The 18,379-nt window shown below is 37.7% G+C and overlaps 1 protein-coding gene across 7 annotated transcripts in view; it reads right to left on the bottom strand.

Moving 5' to 3' along the window:
* The window catches only part of LOC110041393 (low-density lipoprotein receptor-related protein 4-like), a 36,758-nt gene that overhangs the window by 17,368 nt on the left and 1,011 nt on the right, over positions 1-18,379 (bottom strand). For 2 of the 7 annotated variants that reach the window (XM_089275178.1, XM_089275177.1), the window contains exons 2-10: positions 13,428-13,482; positions 8,629-8,734; positions 5,297-5,696; positions 4,594-5,018; positions 3,987-4,112; positions 2,908-3,307; positions 2,276-2,685; positions 1,489-1,614; positions 365-770 (exon numbers count right to left, since the gene is read on the bottom strand). In XM_089275178.1, the coding sequence (XP_089131304.1) occupies positions 365-770; positions 1,489-1,614; positions 2,276-2,685; positions 2,908-3,307; positions 3,987-4,112; positions 4,594-5,018; positions 5,297-5,696; positions 8,629-8,686 (2,351 nt within the window). In that variant the 5' untranslated portion in view covers positions 8,687-8,734; positions 13,428-13,482. Of the gene's footprint in view, positions 1-364; positions 771-1,488; positions 1,615-2,275; positions 2,686-2,907; positions 3,308-3,986; positions 4,113-4,593; positions 5,019-5,296; positions 5,697-8,628; positions 8,735-9,937; positions 10,061-13,427; positions 13,483-14,621; positions 14,734-18,379 lie in introns of those variants that run through there. The other 5 variants (XM_089275175.1, XM_089275176.1, XM_089275180.1 and 2 more) reach the window with 5 other exon arrangements.

Here is an 18,379-nt window from a genome sequence, read left to right as displayed (position 1 = left end):
AAGTCTGCAAGGTTAAACGGAAAAAAGGTTCAAGTTGCGTGTTCCATACTTGAAGCTCGAGGCAGCTATTCAGAGTAAATGCAAGTTTGAGTCTTTCAAAGAAATTGTAAAGTTTGATATTACAAATGACAGATATGTGCTGGTGCTACTTTATGTGTTGCCCGTTTTGTTAACATGTCGTTGCCAAAACTTCCTTAAATATGAAACCTTTAGGTTTGAAAGGTCTCTAAAGGGAAATTGTGACCCGACATTTTTTTTTTTTTTTTGAGGAATGGATAGATACAATGTAAAGCAAAATTCCGTCCCTTCGTAATCTTAAGATATGTTAAACAGTTATTCAGATTGGAAAAATTATACTACTTACCCCTTATCAACATCCAGGATAATGTCCCTAGGCTGATCTAGACCAGTTGTCACAACGGCCGTGCGCAAAGAGCCATTCATTTTGGAAACCTCTAGCTTGTTGGTACCGGTATCGGTCCAGTAGATATTTCTTCCGATAATATCCACTGCTAACCCATCTGGTGTTGCCAGTTTTGAATCATGGATAACTTCCTGCGAGGAACCGTTCAGAAATGCCCGGGAGATAGTGTTCCTTGTTATATCGGTCCAATACACTCTGTCCTCTACTACATCGTAAGCCAGAGCGACTGGACGACTTATCGAGTTTTCAAGGGGCAAAGAAACTAACGATCCAGAGTCTTGTGACGAAACTTTCATTATTCTACGGTTAGTCGCATCTGCAAACAGCAAAAACGGCTGCACAGGAGCTGCGGAAAAACATTTAATAGATAAACGTCTTCATTACATTCAGAAATAGACTATTTTTGAATCAACAATCCTAAGCCTTATCATGAAGGGTTACAACACGTTCATCCACGTTTTACCCATCAGTGTCAGTATAGTAGCGGGCATAACGGGGAAAATTAAGCCTAGCCCTAACCCTAACCCTAACCCTTAAATTATTTCAAGTCTGCCAGCGACTCAGTCTTGACCTAGGTTCGACATTATTGAAGCCGAAATTTGCCGTGTCGAGGAGTAAATGTTGTGGGGTTCTTAAATCTAAGCTACTTTTTCCTATAGCCAATTATTGCCAAGTGCATTCTGGAGATTTTTATAATTTCTTTCTGGGAACCGACGACTGTTCACAGCATTTTGGTAAGTCGCCCTCAGTATGCTTGACAGTCGCAATCAGAGATTCTTGAGAGACACAAAAAATATCTAAATGGAAATTACACTATTTGAATTATGACCACCAGCGCAATAAGACAAACCAAACGAAGTGCGCTGAAGTAGACGCTGAATGCTCTATTGAATTCATTATACACACTGAAGTTCTTTTCCTTGATTATTCTACGTTGTTTTTGACCTGTTTAACTGGATTTCTGTTACAGACCATATCAGTGGTTGTAATTATAGTAAAACATCATTTGTTGCACATATAGCATTACATATTTTGTTTTATCTGTTATAACACTTTGTACTCACCTTTGACACAGCTTGTCTCGTTATCCTCAAGAATGAAGCCATCTGAGCATGAACATTTTTTCCCCATTGGGGTAAGAAGGCAAAGATGACTACACCCGCCATTGTTGATGTTACACTCGTCTGTTACTGTAAAATATCGCATCACTCAATTTTAAATGTTTCAGCATAAAGAAAAACAAACCTCTATAATCTGAACAGTTGTTGGTTGGTTGGTTGTTGTTGTTTTTTTTTTTTACAAAACATAACAAACTACAAACGGCTAGGGATAAGGATTACTTGTGAAGAACGTTATGCAGATCTTAAGGTGGCTATGGACCTTTTTTAAGAGCCTTTATAAAGGAGGCAAAGGAGATGAAGTACACGATACAGTCATCTAAAGGGTTCAAAAACTGTTCAAAATATTCAAATGTCGTTTATAGTGGCCAATGCGCTTAGCTACACTTAGCTTGTGTGTAGAGTAAGAGAGTTAGATCGCTCAGGTCGTTAACACGCCATTGTCTTATATAAATAATAAATAATTATATTTGTTCTGCAGGAATTGAGGTAAAAGACGTCAAACATTGAGCATCTCTTGTATTGTATAGGATAAACTGAGTTGCTAAGGGAATCAAAATGGCTCAACTGTTTGGGAGAAAAGTTTGATAGCTAAAATGTTAAAACATCTGCGCATCGATCTTTGCAAGTTTTTTAAAATGCCTTCTCCTACTTCGCACTAAGGACGCGAGAGTGGACTCCTATGCTCTAAGGGCGAAAAATAACAAAAATATAAAGCAGAAGTTTGAAATACCTGGTGTAACAGTGTTATTCTTGTCATACGCGTGAATTAGCGTAGGCAAAGATTGTGTTGACAAGATTTTGACTACATTTCCTCCTGTGTCTCGATCTACACGGTAGATTCCTTTCCAGTTTCTATCTGCCCAGTATAGCTGATCCCCATAAAGTGCCAGCCCCAAAGGATAACTTAGAAAAGTTTCAGAATGAGAAGAAATTATTTCCCTCCTTGTCTTGGACGGAAACTCATACACTTCTAACTTGTCGTAATACCAGTCTACCCAATAAAGCCAGTTCTTTGCTACATCCAAGGCAAGGCCGCTAGGAAAGTACAGTCCCGAGCGAATAACTATTGTTCGGTTTGCACCATCCATATTTGCTTTCTCTATTCTTTCGTCAAGTCCCCAGTCGGTCCAATACATGAACCTGCGTGTCCAAGAAACACATAAAAGACAGTCTTGAATGACAGCTCGAGACGCTCAGAATTTGCTCAACATACCGATAAACTTAAATTGCTCTCCTATCCTCATTTTGATTAGCTGATAAGTATGACAAAACCGATTCTGCTCAAGGAGGAAACAATTTAACTATAGACACTATCCACTAAACATCAAATCAACAACATATAAAGGGTACTTTTCGGCATACCCTCTAGTAACATCCAGAGCAAGATCTCTTGGATCTTGCAAATCATCTTTAATGAGAACGCGTCTGTGCAGTCCATTCAAGGATGCAACTTCAATCACATTTTCAGTGCCGTCCGTCCAGTATATGTTTTGACCAAACGAGTCCACAGCAAGTCCATAAGGGTTTGAGAGTCTAGTCGATACTATGGTTTCCTGAGAGGATCCGTTCAGAAATGCTCGGGAGATCGTGTCTTTCGCTACATCTGTCCAGTAGACTTTTTCGTCCTTGAAATTGAAATCCAAGGCCACAGGGCTTGAAGTGGGCTCTGTAAGGGGTATTCTCAATGAAATACTAGAATTATGATGTAACTCAAGTTGCCTTATGTTCTTTCCCTCGGCAAAAAGAAAAAATCTTGTGATGTCTGAAATGGAAAAATAAAAAGAACAAAAAAATGTTCAAGCTTCTTAAACGTTTCTTTTTTTAATTGCCGGGATATATAATACGCGCTAACTAAAAGGAAAAATGGAATTTTGGAATGAAATACAGAAGCGAGGAGAAAGAAAAGAAGTACGAGAAACAGGTACGATGGATGTGGCTTATTGACCAAGCGCGAGGTCACGATGGCTGGATTTTGGCCGAGTCTTTTTTTTTTTTTTTTTTTTTTTGCGTGTTTACGGTACCGAGACGGAGTCGAGGTCCATAAACTCGCAAAAAAGAAAAAAAAAAAAAAAAAAAGAACAAGGCTAGGCCAATATCCAGCCATCTTGACCGAACAAACTTGATCAATAAAAGACTTTTTATGTGGCTTTCGCGGAATGTTTTTCTTGCGGGACACAGCGGGTAGACCCGAACGTGCAAGATAGCGCCATCTTGCCCGCTCGGGTAGTCAATCACAGTGTGGGATTTGGTTCATCTTGCCCGCTCTCGGAGCTAGTCATGTAATAAATTAGGGCTACTACGAAAGCCTGTTATATATTGACTTGACGGTGTGCTATTTCTCGCATTTGGGACAAAGATCGAACAGTTTGCACAGGAAACACTGAAATAACGAAGCAACCTTACTAATTTACACTTGAATGAAAAATTACGATGATTGTTACCTTCTAAGCAGTTTTTTCCGTCAGGTAACAATGGCAGACCATCCGGACAGGCACACACAAATCCATTAGGCGTCAAGAGACATAAGTGACTGCAGCCGCCGTTATTTATTTTGCAAAGCTGATTTCCTAAAACGAGAAACTCAGTTCTTTGACCATGGCAACATTCAGATTAAGGTATTAAATAACACAATCATTCTGTTTATATCCTGATTTGAACGCTAACCTTTCCAAACCGTACGAATATCTTTATCGCGAGAGGTCTAGGGGAAATTGTTGATGTTTCTTGATATACCAATCAACAGTTTACTTTCAGTTCAATTCCTTTATTGTTTATTTTCAGTTTAATTGTTTTATTGTTTACTAAAAAGCGCAAAATGAGTAGCAACCTTCACAATAAGCTGGACTCTGCCCGGAGATATTTGGAACATTCGAATCATTCGTACACCCTTAGTCTCCAAGGTAGTTGAAGTTCGTCAAAATCATTCGGGGACCCTCGATAAGTTCTGGATTGTCCGGAATTATCATTTAGTGTTTGGTGGTCAAGTTGCAACCAAAAATATTCATTATAGCAAAAATTATAAATTGTAAAAGTCAAAACTTTCTTTACCCGCTGAAGCTGGTTGCCTTGACCTGTCTAGTAAAGCGAGGCCAAATACTCGGTCAGAAGTCAAAACACCAAATCCACCCAAGTACTCCGCAGTTGTCCAATTAAGCTTTTCAATAGTATCACTATACCAGTCGCCCCAGTAAAGTGTGTCGTCATACACGGTAAAGTCAAAGGGAAGAACGTTTCTCGTAGGATGAACTGAATCGGATAGCTTTCGTCTATTTTGCCCATTTAAGTCAGTAGAATCAATCACATCATCGTAGGCGTCAATCCAGTAGACACGATCTTCTGTATAATCCACGAACACTGCAACTGGCCAGAGCTGAGAAGAATTAGTGAGATCGACCAGAACGGTTCGATGAAGACCAGCCATACTTGCTCGTTCAATTTTTGGTGATGATCCCCAATCTGTCCAGAACATCAACCTGGTGAAGAAAGATGACAATTAATTTGAAAACAGTGTCGTACACATCAACTGTTATCTAAACACACCTTTCTTATCACAGAAATTATCTTCCTAGGAGTCGTGTGGAAAATTACTCAAGAATACAATAATTATATTAACAGGACTACATCATTTAATTACATCAACGAACGAACTGTCTTGTGTTAACTAAGAAAGACTATCCTTATCAAAAGGACAGCTGCACTTCAAAGCTGGCTAAATTACCTTCACCTGATAACACATACTATGAATACCCACCCTTTTTTTGGGTACAGGGCTATTCCACGCGGGTTTTCTACTTCCTCTTTAAAGAGCAACTTTCTGTTCGAACCATCTAGTGAAGCAACCTCAATTCTGCTGTATGTGTAGTCTGCCCAGTAGAGTAAGTTACCCTCCCATTCTACGGCAAGGCCTTCGACACTTCCCAAGTCGCCTGTAACGATATCTTCGACAATCCCACTTGACATGTTCATTCGTTTGATGACACGAACGTTGATATCACTCCAGTAGACTGTTCTCTCGCTCACATGGACATCGAGAGCAACTGCCCGCTGAAGATTTGATACAAGATGGACTCTTGTGAGGGTACTTAACTCGATGGCGTTGATTTCGGATGTCGCACTGTATATCAAGCATGGTTCAGAGCAGTTGATATAACCTGAATATTGTAAGAAAACAGAAATGTAACTCAGAGAAAGAAAACAGGAATGTAACACGAGGAAAGAGACTGGAATAATTTCGATAGAGATTTAAGAAACTCGTGTACCATATCCAATTTTAAAAAATAATATAAATCATAAAAATTATATGAAAATATACATTTTTGGAATCATTCTCAGTTATGTAATTTCTTTGTCTTTCTGCATTATTTTAGTTTTAGAACATATTTTATTCCTTTATTTATGTGACTAATATTATATTTAGAACAGGACCTCTGTGCACATCACCGGTAGGTGATAGAGCTTCCTGTAATAAATATTATTAGTATTAGTATTAGTATTAGGATTAGGATTAGCGTTAGCGTTAGTGTTAGTGTTAGTGTTAGTGTTAGTGTTAGTGTTAGTGTTAGTGTTAGTGTTAGTGTTAGTGTTAGTGTTAGTGTTAGTGTTAGTGTTAGTGTTAGTGTTAGTGTTAGTGTTAGTGTTAGTGTTAGTGTTAGTGTTAGTGTTAGTGTTAGTGTTAGTGTTAGTGTTAGTGTTAGTGTTAGTGTTAGTGTTAGTGTTAGTGTTAGTGTTAGTGTTAGTGTTAGTGTTAGTGTTAGTGTTAGTGTTAGTGTTAGTGTTAGTGTTAGTGTTAGTGTTAGTGTTAGTGTTAGTGTTAGTGTTAGTGTTAGTGTTAGTGTTAGTGTTAGTGTTAGTGTTAGTGTTAGTGTTAGTGTTAGTGTTAGTGTTAGTGTTAGTGTTAGTGTTAGTGTTAGTGTTAGTGTTAGTGTTAGTGTTAGTGTTAGTGTTAGTGTTAGTGTTAGTGTTAGTGTTAGTGTTAGTGTTAGTGTTAGTGTTAGTGTTAGTGTTAGTGTTAGTGTTAGTGTTAGTGTTAGTGTTAGTGTTAGTGTTAGTGTTAGTGTTAGTGTTAGTGTTAGTGTTAGTGTTAGTGTTAGTGTTAGTGTTAGTGTTAGTGTTAGTGTTAGTGTTAGTGTTAGTGTTAGTGTTAGTGTTAGTGTTAGTGTTAGTGTTAGTGTTAGTGTTAGTGTTAGTGTTAGTGTTAGTGTTAGTGTTAGTGTTAGTGTTAGTGTTAGTGTTAGTGTTAGTGTTAGTGTTAGTGTTAGTGTTAGTGTTAGTGTTAGTGTTAGTGTTAGTGTTAGTGTTAGTGTTAGTGTTAGTGTTAGTGTTAGTGTTAGTGTTAGTGTTAGTGTTAGTGTTAGTGTTAGTGTTAGTGTTAGTGTTAGTGTTAGTGTTAGTGTTAGTGTTAGTGTTAGTGTTAGTGTTAGTGTTAGTGTTAGTGTTAATGTTAGTGCTAGTATTAGTATTATTAACTGTTGGCGACACTTAGAACTCGATTTCGGATCGCCAACACTTGCAACAAATATTTCTTGACAAAATAAAGTTTTGACCAGCTACCCTACAAGACAGCCCGTCGCCAATTGTTTTGTATTTGTTTACATTGCTTAAAGTTACATCTTGTTTTCACAAATGAAAAGGTGAATTAACCATTCTGACCACAAAACACGGCCTTTTGGTGAGTCACAAAACACAGAAAGTTTGTTTTCTGACAACCAGTTATGGCCACAACAAATTTGCTGAGCTACAAATCGGAACATTTTTTTCTGACCACAGATCTGAGGGTCATCATGGCCAGTTGCCAAGCTACACGGAAGATTCGTTTTCTTACCACAACTCATGGCCATATGCCGTCGACGAGCTAATTCTTTCCTGATGACGCAGGCGTTAGTTACAGAAATCATACACACTACGAATCTTTCCGGCGAATACGTGACTGCGTGCTTGCGCTCATGATGAAATTTGCCCCTGCTGTGTAGTGAATTTAGCTTATCTTGGAGGTAACCAGCTCGAAATCCAATGGCTGCTTGGTTACCACGCGCATATTTTTTTATTCTCTACCCTAGCCATGTGTAACAATAATTTACCTTTTTATATTTACAGTGTACAATAAAGAAGTTGAAGTGGAATTCAAGAGATGATCATGATGTTTTGGAAGTTGGCCCATAGTTGGAGCATTCTGTAAGCTTCTGTAGTATTTCATTTGAGCGCCGATGTAGCACAACTGTTTTTTTGCATACTAATCATTATGCTTAAAGCTTCATTGTTTTATGAAAACAAACCTTAAAATGAAGAATTGAATTTTTGTCGTGAACTTTACTGAGGTGCGAGGAATGCACCAGGCTTCCCTTGCTTTCCATGCAGGAGGCAAATGCGGACCTATGTTAAAATAGTGTCCGTCCTTCAAACGTTTTGAAATTCCCGTGGTCTTAATCGGTAGTATGAAGTGACAGTGCTTACTAAATAGAAACATACCCTATAATATACCAATGACGGCGTTCCGAAAAGGGGAAAGTATTTCAACTCAGAATTTCGATGCCTAAAAAGCTTTTCTTTCTTCTAGTGTTATTAAAGTAAAACCGATTGATAATCCTAAAATCCAGTTATATGGAGTATAAGCAAAACTGCAGGCGGACTTTTTGATGACCTTTTAAGAACGTCACTGACCGCCAACCGCATGCGAGCCGCGGGCTACGGAGCTATCAACTGTCAAAGATTCATGAATTTTTTCCGGCTTGCCAGTCATGTTATAAAGCAAAACACAAAATATGAAATATCCCCGATTTCTTAATTTAGAGGATCAGTCTTTGCAGCGCGATATAGCTCATGGAAATAATTCTTGGAGGGAGGACTTAAAAAAGGCTAATTAGTGTCTCTAAAATTTATGTACTTCACTGCCGACAATTTGAGGCTGTTAACTCATATTCCGGCCCAGTTTTAAGTCCATTCCCTTCCAATATGTTCATTTACGAGCTTGTTGTTTGTTAGCATCACCCACTGCATTATCACAATAAGCATTGTAGGAATAAGAAGAGGAGCAATATGTTCTTGTCGAGTCTGAATTTCGTTTCCAGGATAGTATCGTATACGTACCTTCAACGACGAAAACAAGGCAGAGAGCAATGGCTGCTAGTAAACAACCTTTTGCCATCCCGGCTGGTTTAAATCAGGACCCCAGGGAAATCAAACTGTGTAAAACCTGCAAGATGCAAACAATAGTTGTCAAGTAGGCTAGCTGTTTATTAGATGGGTTTGAGATAAACAAATTATAGGTAATGAAGTCCACGCTTAAGTACTTTTGTAATAAACTCTCGTAGACAGTACGGAGAAAATTTGCATTCCATTCTAGTGATAGCTGGAAGGCAAATATATCTGCGCAATAACATTTCGATGAAGACTGTAAATAACTTTGTTGGAGCAACTTCAGATGTTAAACTTCATCCGAAAGTGTTACTTGTAACGTGAAAAATATAGCATGCTGTTGGTTGGCGATGCAACAATATGTTCATTTGAATTAAGTAGCACTGTGTAAAACCTGCAAGATGCCGACAAACAATAGTTGTCGAGAGGTGCTGTTCAGATGAAGAATTTGAAATAACTACATAAACAAATTAAAGCTAAACAGTTCCACGCTTCAGAGATCCTGAAACAACCTCTCTTAGACAATATGTGGAAAATTCTGGAGACAGCTCGGGGGCAAATCTATCTACACAATAACGTTTTCGATGAAGACTTACGTAACCTTTTTAAACATCATTTGAAAGTGCTACTTATAACGAGAGAAAGAAAGTATGCTGCTGAATGCGGTGCTAGAATGTGTTACTTTGCATTCCGAGACATTGCTCTATTGAATTTTCATGCCAAAGACCTGCATACAATACACTTTAATTACCATTTAGTAGCCTAACAATCATTTCAAAGGGTGCGTCTAACGCGCAAATTTACCCTGTGAACGATTGCCGTTCTTTTCATAAACTTATAAATTTGCTTTCAAAGATGTGAGTGGCACGGAAATTTATCTCGATGAGTCCGGAATCTTGTTCATCGACCTGAAGGAACGTTCAACTATGCGAGATTGAGATATGTAGAAGTTAGCAACTGTATATCAGTACTAGTGAGACTGCAAAACACAATAACATTTCCTTGGATCGAATTTGCAAGACAATGTAATTTCAGTTGTTTGTTTGAGCAAACAGGAGCCTTCTGTAGTTTAACAGGCTGATCAGACAGTTGGCCCGGGCAAATTCTTGTATTTTGCGTGGTAAGTTAATCGTATGCTTGCCTCTCACACCAAGAGTTTTCCACAAATTAAAGGCAATAGCAAAAAACTATTTTGTCTTGCTTGGGCAACTAGCTCAATTCTACCCGTTGCGTAGATTACAAGGAGCCAGATACAGCATACCTACATTTGGCCCACAAGAATTTTGACCCGGTTATTTCTTCGGTTTGTAATCCAGGCGCTCTTACGTTGCAAGAACACGGATTTATTAGTTGATCCGGTTAAACACGAATGCGTATAGTGGACAACACACAACTCATACAATTTATAAGAAACTACATCCGGGACCCAAGTGACGTATTTTCCATCTTCTAACCAATTATGATATTGATCACGATGACGTCGTTCCCCCTCTTTGACGTTTGTTTTTTTTTGGTAAAAAAATCATGTTTTTATATAACATAAAGAAAATCTAACGGTGACCTGAAGATATGAATTTTATATTTTCGGGTTAAAACATTATTGTACCAATGCATCGAAAATAATATTAATATCTTCTCGCCGCAAGGAGATATGTAATATTCTCCATTATATACCTGCGCAGAGATATGAAACTTTTTTGTTGAAAAATATTCTACGAGTGAGCACAGCGAACGGCCATGTTATGTTTTATAAACACCATTATAATTATATACATAGAACCCTGCGCGCACTCTGATTGGTCAAAAACCCATGTTTTATTTAACAAATATAATAAAGAAGCCTAAACCGTGTATTACACTGTGATAAAATACGACGGGCTTTTGAGAACGCGAGGGAAGTGTAGAAAACACGAGCCGCATTTCTCGAGTGTTCTCGAATGTCCGGAGTGTTTTATCACATTGTAATATACGGCTTAGGCTTCTTTATTGGCTTTATGATATAGAGGTAATGTGTCGAAAAACAATAAAACACGCTTTTCCTATGTTTTATACTCTGATAAAACATGGGTTTTCGACCAATCCGAGCACGCACAGGAACCTATCTATATTATAATAGAGTGTAAAACATGGAAAAAGCGTGTTTTATTCTTTTTCGCCACATTACTTCTATATCATAAAACAAATGAAGAAGCCTAAGCCGTGTATTACACTATTATTATATGGCTTTGGCTTGTGGCCGATATAACGCGCGCTCTGATTGGCTAAGAGCGAGATCCGAGAGGTCATTATGCAGCCGTAATGCCCACGGGCCGATTACGGATTATGCAAATTACGAAGAGCACGGATCTGAAAATTCAAGCGTATTGAAACGATGAAAGCCGATTAAAAACAGTAAGAGAAAGTAAATTTAATTCCGAGTAGCTAACAGTTTAGAGGTTTTTCCTTAATAAAATTTATATAGAAGTCGTTTTTGACCCACCAGCCGGTAACCTTGGCGGGCACTAGTGAAAAACCATCAAATTTTGACGAGTCTTAGGTAAAGTTCAGTTCAGTTCAGTTCAGTTCTCCCAAAATCGATCGACAAATCCTCGTAAACCAATCAGAATCCACTTCCACACTTATTATTATTATTAAGAATGTACGGAATGCAAAGAAAGCGATTTTATCGCGCGCATCACGCGTATTTGGACCTTGGATCACGTGAAACTCAAGCATAGCAGCATGTCAACTTGGGACGTTTCCAGTTCAGTGTTCATGTCGCGTTTGAAGTCCGCCTCGAGCGAGTTGTTATCTGTTCTCGTCCTTAGAGTCGAGCGAGATGTGATCTGCTTTCGTCCTTGGAGTTGTAAAGTTAAGTATAGCGTGACAAAGCGCGACAAACAAATGATTTATATATAAAAGCCTTTGTGACCAAAAAAAAAAAACCACAGTTACAGCGTTTAAGTAAAACTAAACAAAACAAAACGACAAAACTAGTGTATCATGGAATTTTATAGTGTAGGTGACTGTTTCATAGGTTTAGTGAAATTGCTCTATGCAACACCTCCACGTACACTTTTGAGCACATAAATTGGCAAAAAGGAAAAGGGGTGCTCCTGAACGTTTAGGCTATCCTTATGGGCAAATATTTTAGCCCCGCGAAGCGGAACATCTTACTTCAGGCCCCAAAATATGTCATGACCCCAAAAACCATGCATAACGCACCTATTAAAAATTAATCTCAATGCGCCACTGATCACAACTTAGAACGACTCTGACACATTTTTAGTAACCCAAAGCACTAAGCATCGTCCTTACCCGCATCTCCTAACCTTTGGTTATTACTAGTAAATAATATTAACGAAGGGTGATAAAGTTCTCTTCGTGATATGTAAGCGATAATGTCCAAAATAATTCAAGCAACACAACGAATTGTATAGCGTGTTACTCTCCGGACTGTTGTCATGACTTGTTATCTTCAGTTACCTAATGATTATCAGTAAAATTTGAATTTATTATTGCACTGTCTTATGCAATAACAATGACAATGCTAACAAAGGACTAGCATGACCACAAATCTTTTGCAACAAACCCTTCACAAAATGTTGACGTTTCCTTCAGGATATGTCAGTCTTTCATTTAAAATATAAAACTGAACACGAATTTACTTTAAGATAGCACTGCGTCAGTTCCAAGTATAAAGCACGCAATGCCCTTTAGCAAACTTGGAATTCAATTTGATGTTTGTTCTGCATAAAAGCAGTTAAATTGTCAATTCAATAACGTCCCTGATTAGTCGAGAACTTACTTTTCTTTGACATAAGCGATGTATTAATAAAGTGAATTGTGATACGCTTCAGAGATCGTTAGATTATTCATTCAGCCTGGACTATGTCGTTTTCATCCGTTTTTGTCGCAATTTGGCCGTTTGAAGACACATTGTAATTATTTTTTTTTTTTTATGATTTATGAAGTTATTATTACTTTTATCTCAAGCCCGGTGTCATGGCAGACACAGATACAGTGACGTAAAATAAGAACATTTAAGTAAACATGGTTTTGCTAACGCGGCTGGTCTCAATCACAGCCTCGAGGCAACAGTCGAGGTTTTCAAAAGGACAAAAGCAAAGAACTGGAAGTGAGTCAAGATTGAAGGCTGTCAGGTTTTGAAAAACAGATTAATGCCTGAGTCAGCCTGCCATATCTATTCGCGGACTGACTATTAAAACACAACTCGTGACATTGACCCGAAAAGATGCAGTTTTAAAAAGTTAAGACTCGAATGGAAAACTTAACTACGCAATAATGTTTTCGGAGAAAGTTACAAGAAAAAAATAGATATCTCTATGAGAGAGGTTTTCAAGTTGTTAACATAAGGCCATTCCACTTTCTAAGGAAATGAAGGATAGTTGTGAATCAGTTTGTATTCGCCTCCATTGTTCCAGCGATCCATGTTTAAATTATAAGATCATTCCGTAATTAACATGCACACACCTCGCTCATACTGCACTAACCTAGATTTTTCTAGAAGTACATCAAAAGATCTACAAGTTAGTTAAATGCAACTTTGTAAAAGTAACTTCATACAGCCAATTGGTTAAGCTTGAAAAAAAAAAGCTTGGTTATTGATTTTTAAAGCGATCCAAAAGGGATTCAAACCATCTAATCAAAAGACTCGTTCTTACTGGGGAAGTAATCTTTCTTTATGTAAGTTGAGTGTATGAAGCACAAAGGAACATAGCAAAAGAGTACTGAGATAGGGAATAACCTACCTTAGTTGCTGAAATTGTACACGAACAGTACAAATAGACTTTATCTTGTCTTGCGCTAGCGAAATGAAAGAAACCAATGAATAAAAACCTAAACAAATTATAGGTAAAGAGGTCCACGCTTCAGTAATAAACTCTCGTAGACAGTACAAAGAAAATTTGCATTCCATTCTAGGGACAGCTGGAAGGCAAATCTATCTACGCAATAATATCTCGATGAAGACTGTGAATAACTCTGTTAAACTTCATCTGAAAGTGTTACTTATAACGAGAAAAATATAGCATGCTGTTGGTTGGCGATGCGACAATATGTTCATTTGAATCAAGTCGCATTGTGTAAAACCTGCAAGATGCCGACAAACAATAGTTGTCGAGAGGTGCTGTTCAGATAAAGAATTTGAAATAACTACATAAAACAAATTAAAGCTAAACTGTTCCACGCTTCAAAGATCCTGAAACAACCTCTCTTAGACAATATGTGGAAAATTTGCATTAAATTCTGGAGACAGCTTGGGGGCAAATCTATCTACGTAATAACGTTTTCGCTGAAGACTTACGTAACCTTTTTAAACATCATTTGAAAGTGCTACTTATAACGAGAGAAAGAAAGCATGCTGCTGAATGCAGTGCTAGAATGTGATACTTTACATTCCGAAATATTGCTCCATTGAATTTTCATGCCAAAGACCTGAATACAATGCACTTTAATTACTATTTAATAGCAATCATTTCAAAGGGATGCGTCTAACACGCAAATTTACCCTGTGAAAGATTGATGTTCTTTTCATAAACTTATAAATTTGCTTTCAAAGATGTGAGTGGCACGGAAATTTATCTCGATGAGTCCGGAATCTTGTTCATCGATCTGAAGGAACGTTCAACTATGCGAGTTTGAGATATGTAGAAGTTAGCAACTTTATATCAGTGAGACTGCAAAACACAATAGCATTTCCTTGAATTGAATTTGCAAACAATGTAATTTCAGTTGTTTGTTTGAGCAGCAGGATGATCAGATTGACAGTTGGCCTGGGAAATTCTTCAGTGTATGTTGTGTGGTAAGTTAATCGTATGCTTGCCTCTTACACCAAGAGTGCTTTTACAGCTTAAAGACAATAGCAAAAACCTATTTTGTCTTACTTGGGTAACTAACTTAATTCTACCTGTTGCGTAGATTACAAGGAGCCAGATACAGCATACCTGAATTTGGGGCCCACGAGAATTTTGACTGTTATTTCGTCGGTTTGTAATCCAGGCGCTCTTACGTTGCAAGAACACGGACTTCTTAGTTGATCTGGTTAAACACAAATGCCTATAGTAGAAAATACACCACTCATACAATTTATAAGAACCTACATCCGGGACCCAAGTGACGTATATTTCATCTTCTAACAAATTAGGATATCGATCATGATGACATCATTCCCCCCTTTTTTTACTTTTTTTTTGTTTTGTTTTGTTTTGTTTTTTTGCAAACAATTACTTTATTTTCTGTACAATAAAAGGAAAATTACACGGTGACTTGACGATACGAGTTTTATTTTCTCGAGTTAACAACATTATTGTACCAATGCATCGAAAGTAATATTGACATCTTCGCGCCGCGAGGAGATATGTAATACCCTCCATTACATACCTATGCAGAGGTACGAACGTCTTTGTTGAAAAATGTTCTACGACTGAGCACAGCGAAAGGCCATGTTATGTTTTATAAACACCAATGAAATGCCAAACTATTTCACTTTCGCTACGAAAGGTTCCATTTAGTATGTAACTATAAGAACGGTGATCATTTCACGTGAACTTAATACTTTCTCGTATTTGAAGATATCATGTTTTCGCCGAATACTCACCTGGAACGCATTTCAGTGGTGTTTATATTATACATTGCTTAAATTCATCTAAAATGATTAGACAGTTGAGTGTTCAGCTTTATTTTGATAGATTTCTGTTTTTGGCATTTGGTGTTTAGCTTTCAGTTTCGAAATATCAGTGTTAGATTTCAAATTTTGTATTTTATAAGGTTTCGTTTTTTAGGTCCATGACAAACTTTAGTTTCCGTCGCTGCAATTTAGGTTTCAGTTTTCATGGAGCGTAGTAAGGATTGTGCATTTTCCTATTTATTATTCATGCTATTTTGTTGAATATTTTTTAATGTTTGCCATAAATACTGTTGACTGGAAAATGAATATTCTTCCTTTAGAAAAAAGCACAGTTTTTTCCAGAACTTTCTTTTTTCTCTGTTATTCTGTCCAATTGACCTATCCAAGTCTCTAACGAGCAAAATTTGGGCCGGTAAACGATCGTATGCATTTTTGGTTAAAGGGCGCCTGTAATACTGCCCGAGAAGTTTCTAAAAGACCCAAACTTGTCACGACATTGCTAAGGCATGTTAAGGGAAGTGTTCACAGCAAGATCTCATCTTTCAAAGAATACTTTTTTTGCCACATTGCTGTGAATAAGATGATGAATAAAACATTTCCGTTTATGTTTTCTTGACTCACAAGAAATATGTTGTCCAAATTCATTTAATTAAAGAGCGCAAGAGGTTTAAAGAGCAAAACAATGGCTGTGCATATGCGTTATAAATCTTCGACACTTCTTTGCCGTCCTCTACAAAACAAGAACGTGAACATAAACCAAGTTCTGTGTATCCTGAGGAATGCGAACGACGATGCATATTTAGCCCGAACACGTTTTTAGAGCCATTGGCGTACTGAACAGATCTCGACAATTGCGAACTTTCGCCGGTAAAAGATAAATTCATTATTGACTAGGCTTCGTCCTCGGCGTTGTCATCGTCGTAGTTATTTAAGCTCCCTAATATCAAAATGTTGTCCAACAAAATGCGGTTAATTTACTTTTGGGTAAGATAAAGTTGACATCCAGCCGGCGTGGCGTGTTAAAAGTTGCTGATTTATCGAACCACTGGTAAGGGAATAACAAACGTTATTTCATAGTTAGCAGGAAAACATTATCTTGGTATTGCAGCTAAAATGCATTGGGGAAACCACTTATTGCGGGCGCAAGAAGAACCCGCAACCTATCTTGTGCGCCTTTTCTCGATTTTGGAGCAAATTTGCTCTCCCAAAATCGATCGATAAATCCTCGTAAACCAATCAGAATCCATTTCCATGCGAACAAGAATATTTTAAAAGATGGCCGCCGAGTCGGCTAGTGTGCTAGATCTTCAAAATCAGAGTTTTGCATCATTGAAGTGTTAATGTATTTTAAAAGATTGAAAATGGAAAGAAACAGTTTTAAAGAATACTCAGTTCTCAGTCAAAAGAAGAGCAGTAACCAATGTACAGTTTGGCCCTGACTCGATTTTTGCTTTGTTCGGGTGGACTTCCATGGTGATTGTAAAGCGCTATTGATCAGAATATGTAATATGCACTATATCAACTGGTAAATTATTATTTTTATTAAGAATGTATGGAATGCAAAGAAAGCGATTTTATCACGCGCATCACGCGTATTTGGACCTTGGATCACGTGAAACTCAAGCATAGCAGCATGTCAACTTGGGACTTTTCCTGTTCAGTGTTCATGTCGCGTTTAAAGTCCACCTCGAGCGAGTTGTTATCTGTTCTCGTCATTGGAGTCGAGCGAGCTGTGATCTGTTCTCGTCCTGTGGAGTAATGCGAGTTGTGATCTGTTCTCGTCCTTAGAGTCGAGCGAGTTGTGATCTGCTTTCGTCTTGGAGTTGTAAAGTTAAGTATAGCGTGACAAAGCGCGACAAACAAATGATTTATGTGTAAAAGCCTTTGTGACCAAAAAAAAAAAAAAAAGCACGCAATTACAGCGTTTAAGTAAGACTAAACAAAACAAAACGACAAAGCTAGTGTATCATGGAATTTTATACTGCAGGTGACTGTTTCATAGGTTTAGTGAAATTGCTCATTGCAACACCTCCACGTACACTTTTGAGCACATAAATTGGCAAAAAGGAAAAGGGGTTGCTGCTGAACGTTTAAGCTACCCTTATGGGCAAATATTTTAGCCCCGCGAAGCAGAACATCTTACTTCAGGCCCCAAAATATGTCATGACCCCAAAAACCATGTATAACGCACCTATTAAAAATTAATCTCAATGCGCCACTGATTACAACTTAGAACAACTCTGACACATTTTCAAAGCACTAAGCATCGTCCTCGCCCGCATTTCCTGACGTTTGGTTATTACTAGTAAATGATATTAACAAAGGGTGATAAAGTTCTCTTCGTGATATGTAAGCGATAATTATTGTCCAAACACAATGAATTGTATAGAGTGTGACCCCCCGGACTGTTGTCATGACTTGTTATCTTCAGTTACCTAATGATTATGTTAAAATTTGAATTTATTATAGCACTATCTTATGCAATAACAATGACAATGCTAACAAAGGACTAGCATGACCACAAATCTTTTGCAACAAACCCTTCACAAAATGTTGACCTTCTCTTAGGATATTTCAAGTCTTTCATTTAAAATATAAAACTGAACACGAATTTACTTTAAGATAGCACTGCGTCAATTGCAAGTATAAAGCACGCAATGCCCTTTAACACACTGGGAATTCAATTTGATGTTTGTTCTGCATAAAAGCAATTAAATTGTCAATTTAATCACGTCCCTGATTAGTCGAGAACTTATTTTTCTGTGACATAATCGATGCATTAGTAACAGAGATAGTTAGACTATTCGTTCAGCCTGGACTATGTCGTTTTCATCTTTTTTGTCGCAATTTTGGCCGTTTGAATACACATTGTAATTATTTTTTTATTATTTATGTAGCTATTATTACTTCTATCTCAAGCCCGGTGTCATGGCAGACACAGATACAGTGACGTAAAATAAGAGCATTTAAGTAAACATGGTTTTGCTAACGCGGCTGGTCTCAATCACAGCCTCGAGGCAACAGTCGAGGTTTTCAAAGGACAAAATCAAAGAACTGGAAGTGAGTCAAGATTGA

The sequence above is a fragment of the Orbicella faveolata genome, unplaced genomic scaffold (genome assembly GCF_042242905.1).
Source record: "Orbicella faveolata isolate gen_17 unplaced genomic scaffold, um_ofav_v1 contig_36, whole genome shotgun sequence".
Classification (NCBI taxonomy): Eukaryota; Metazoa; Cnidaria; class Anthozoa; order Scleractinia; family Merulinidae; genus Orbicella; species Orbicella faveolata.
This window is presented reverse-complemented; position numbering and strand designations above follow the sequence as displayed.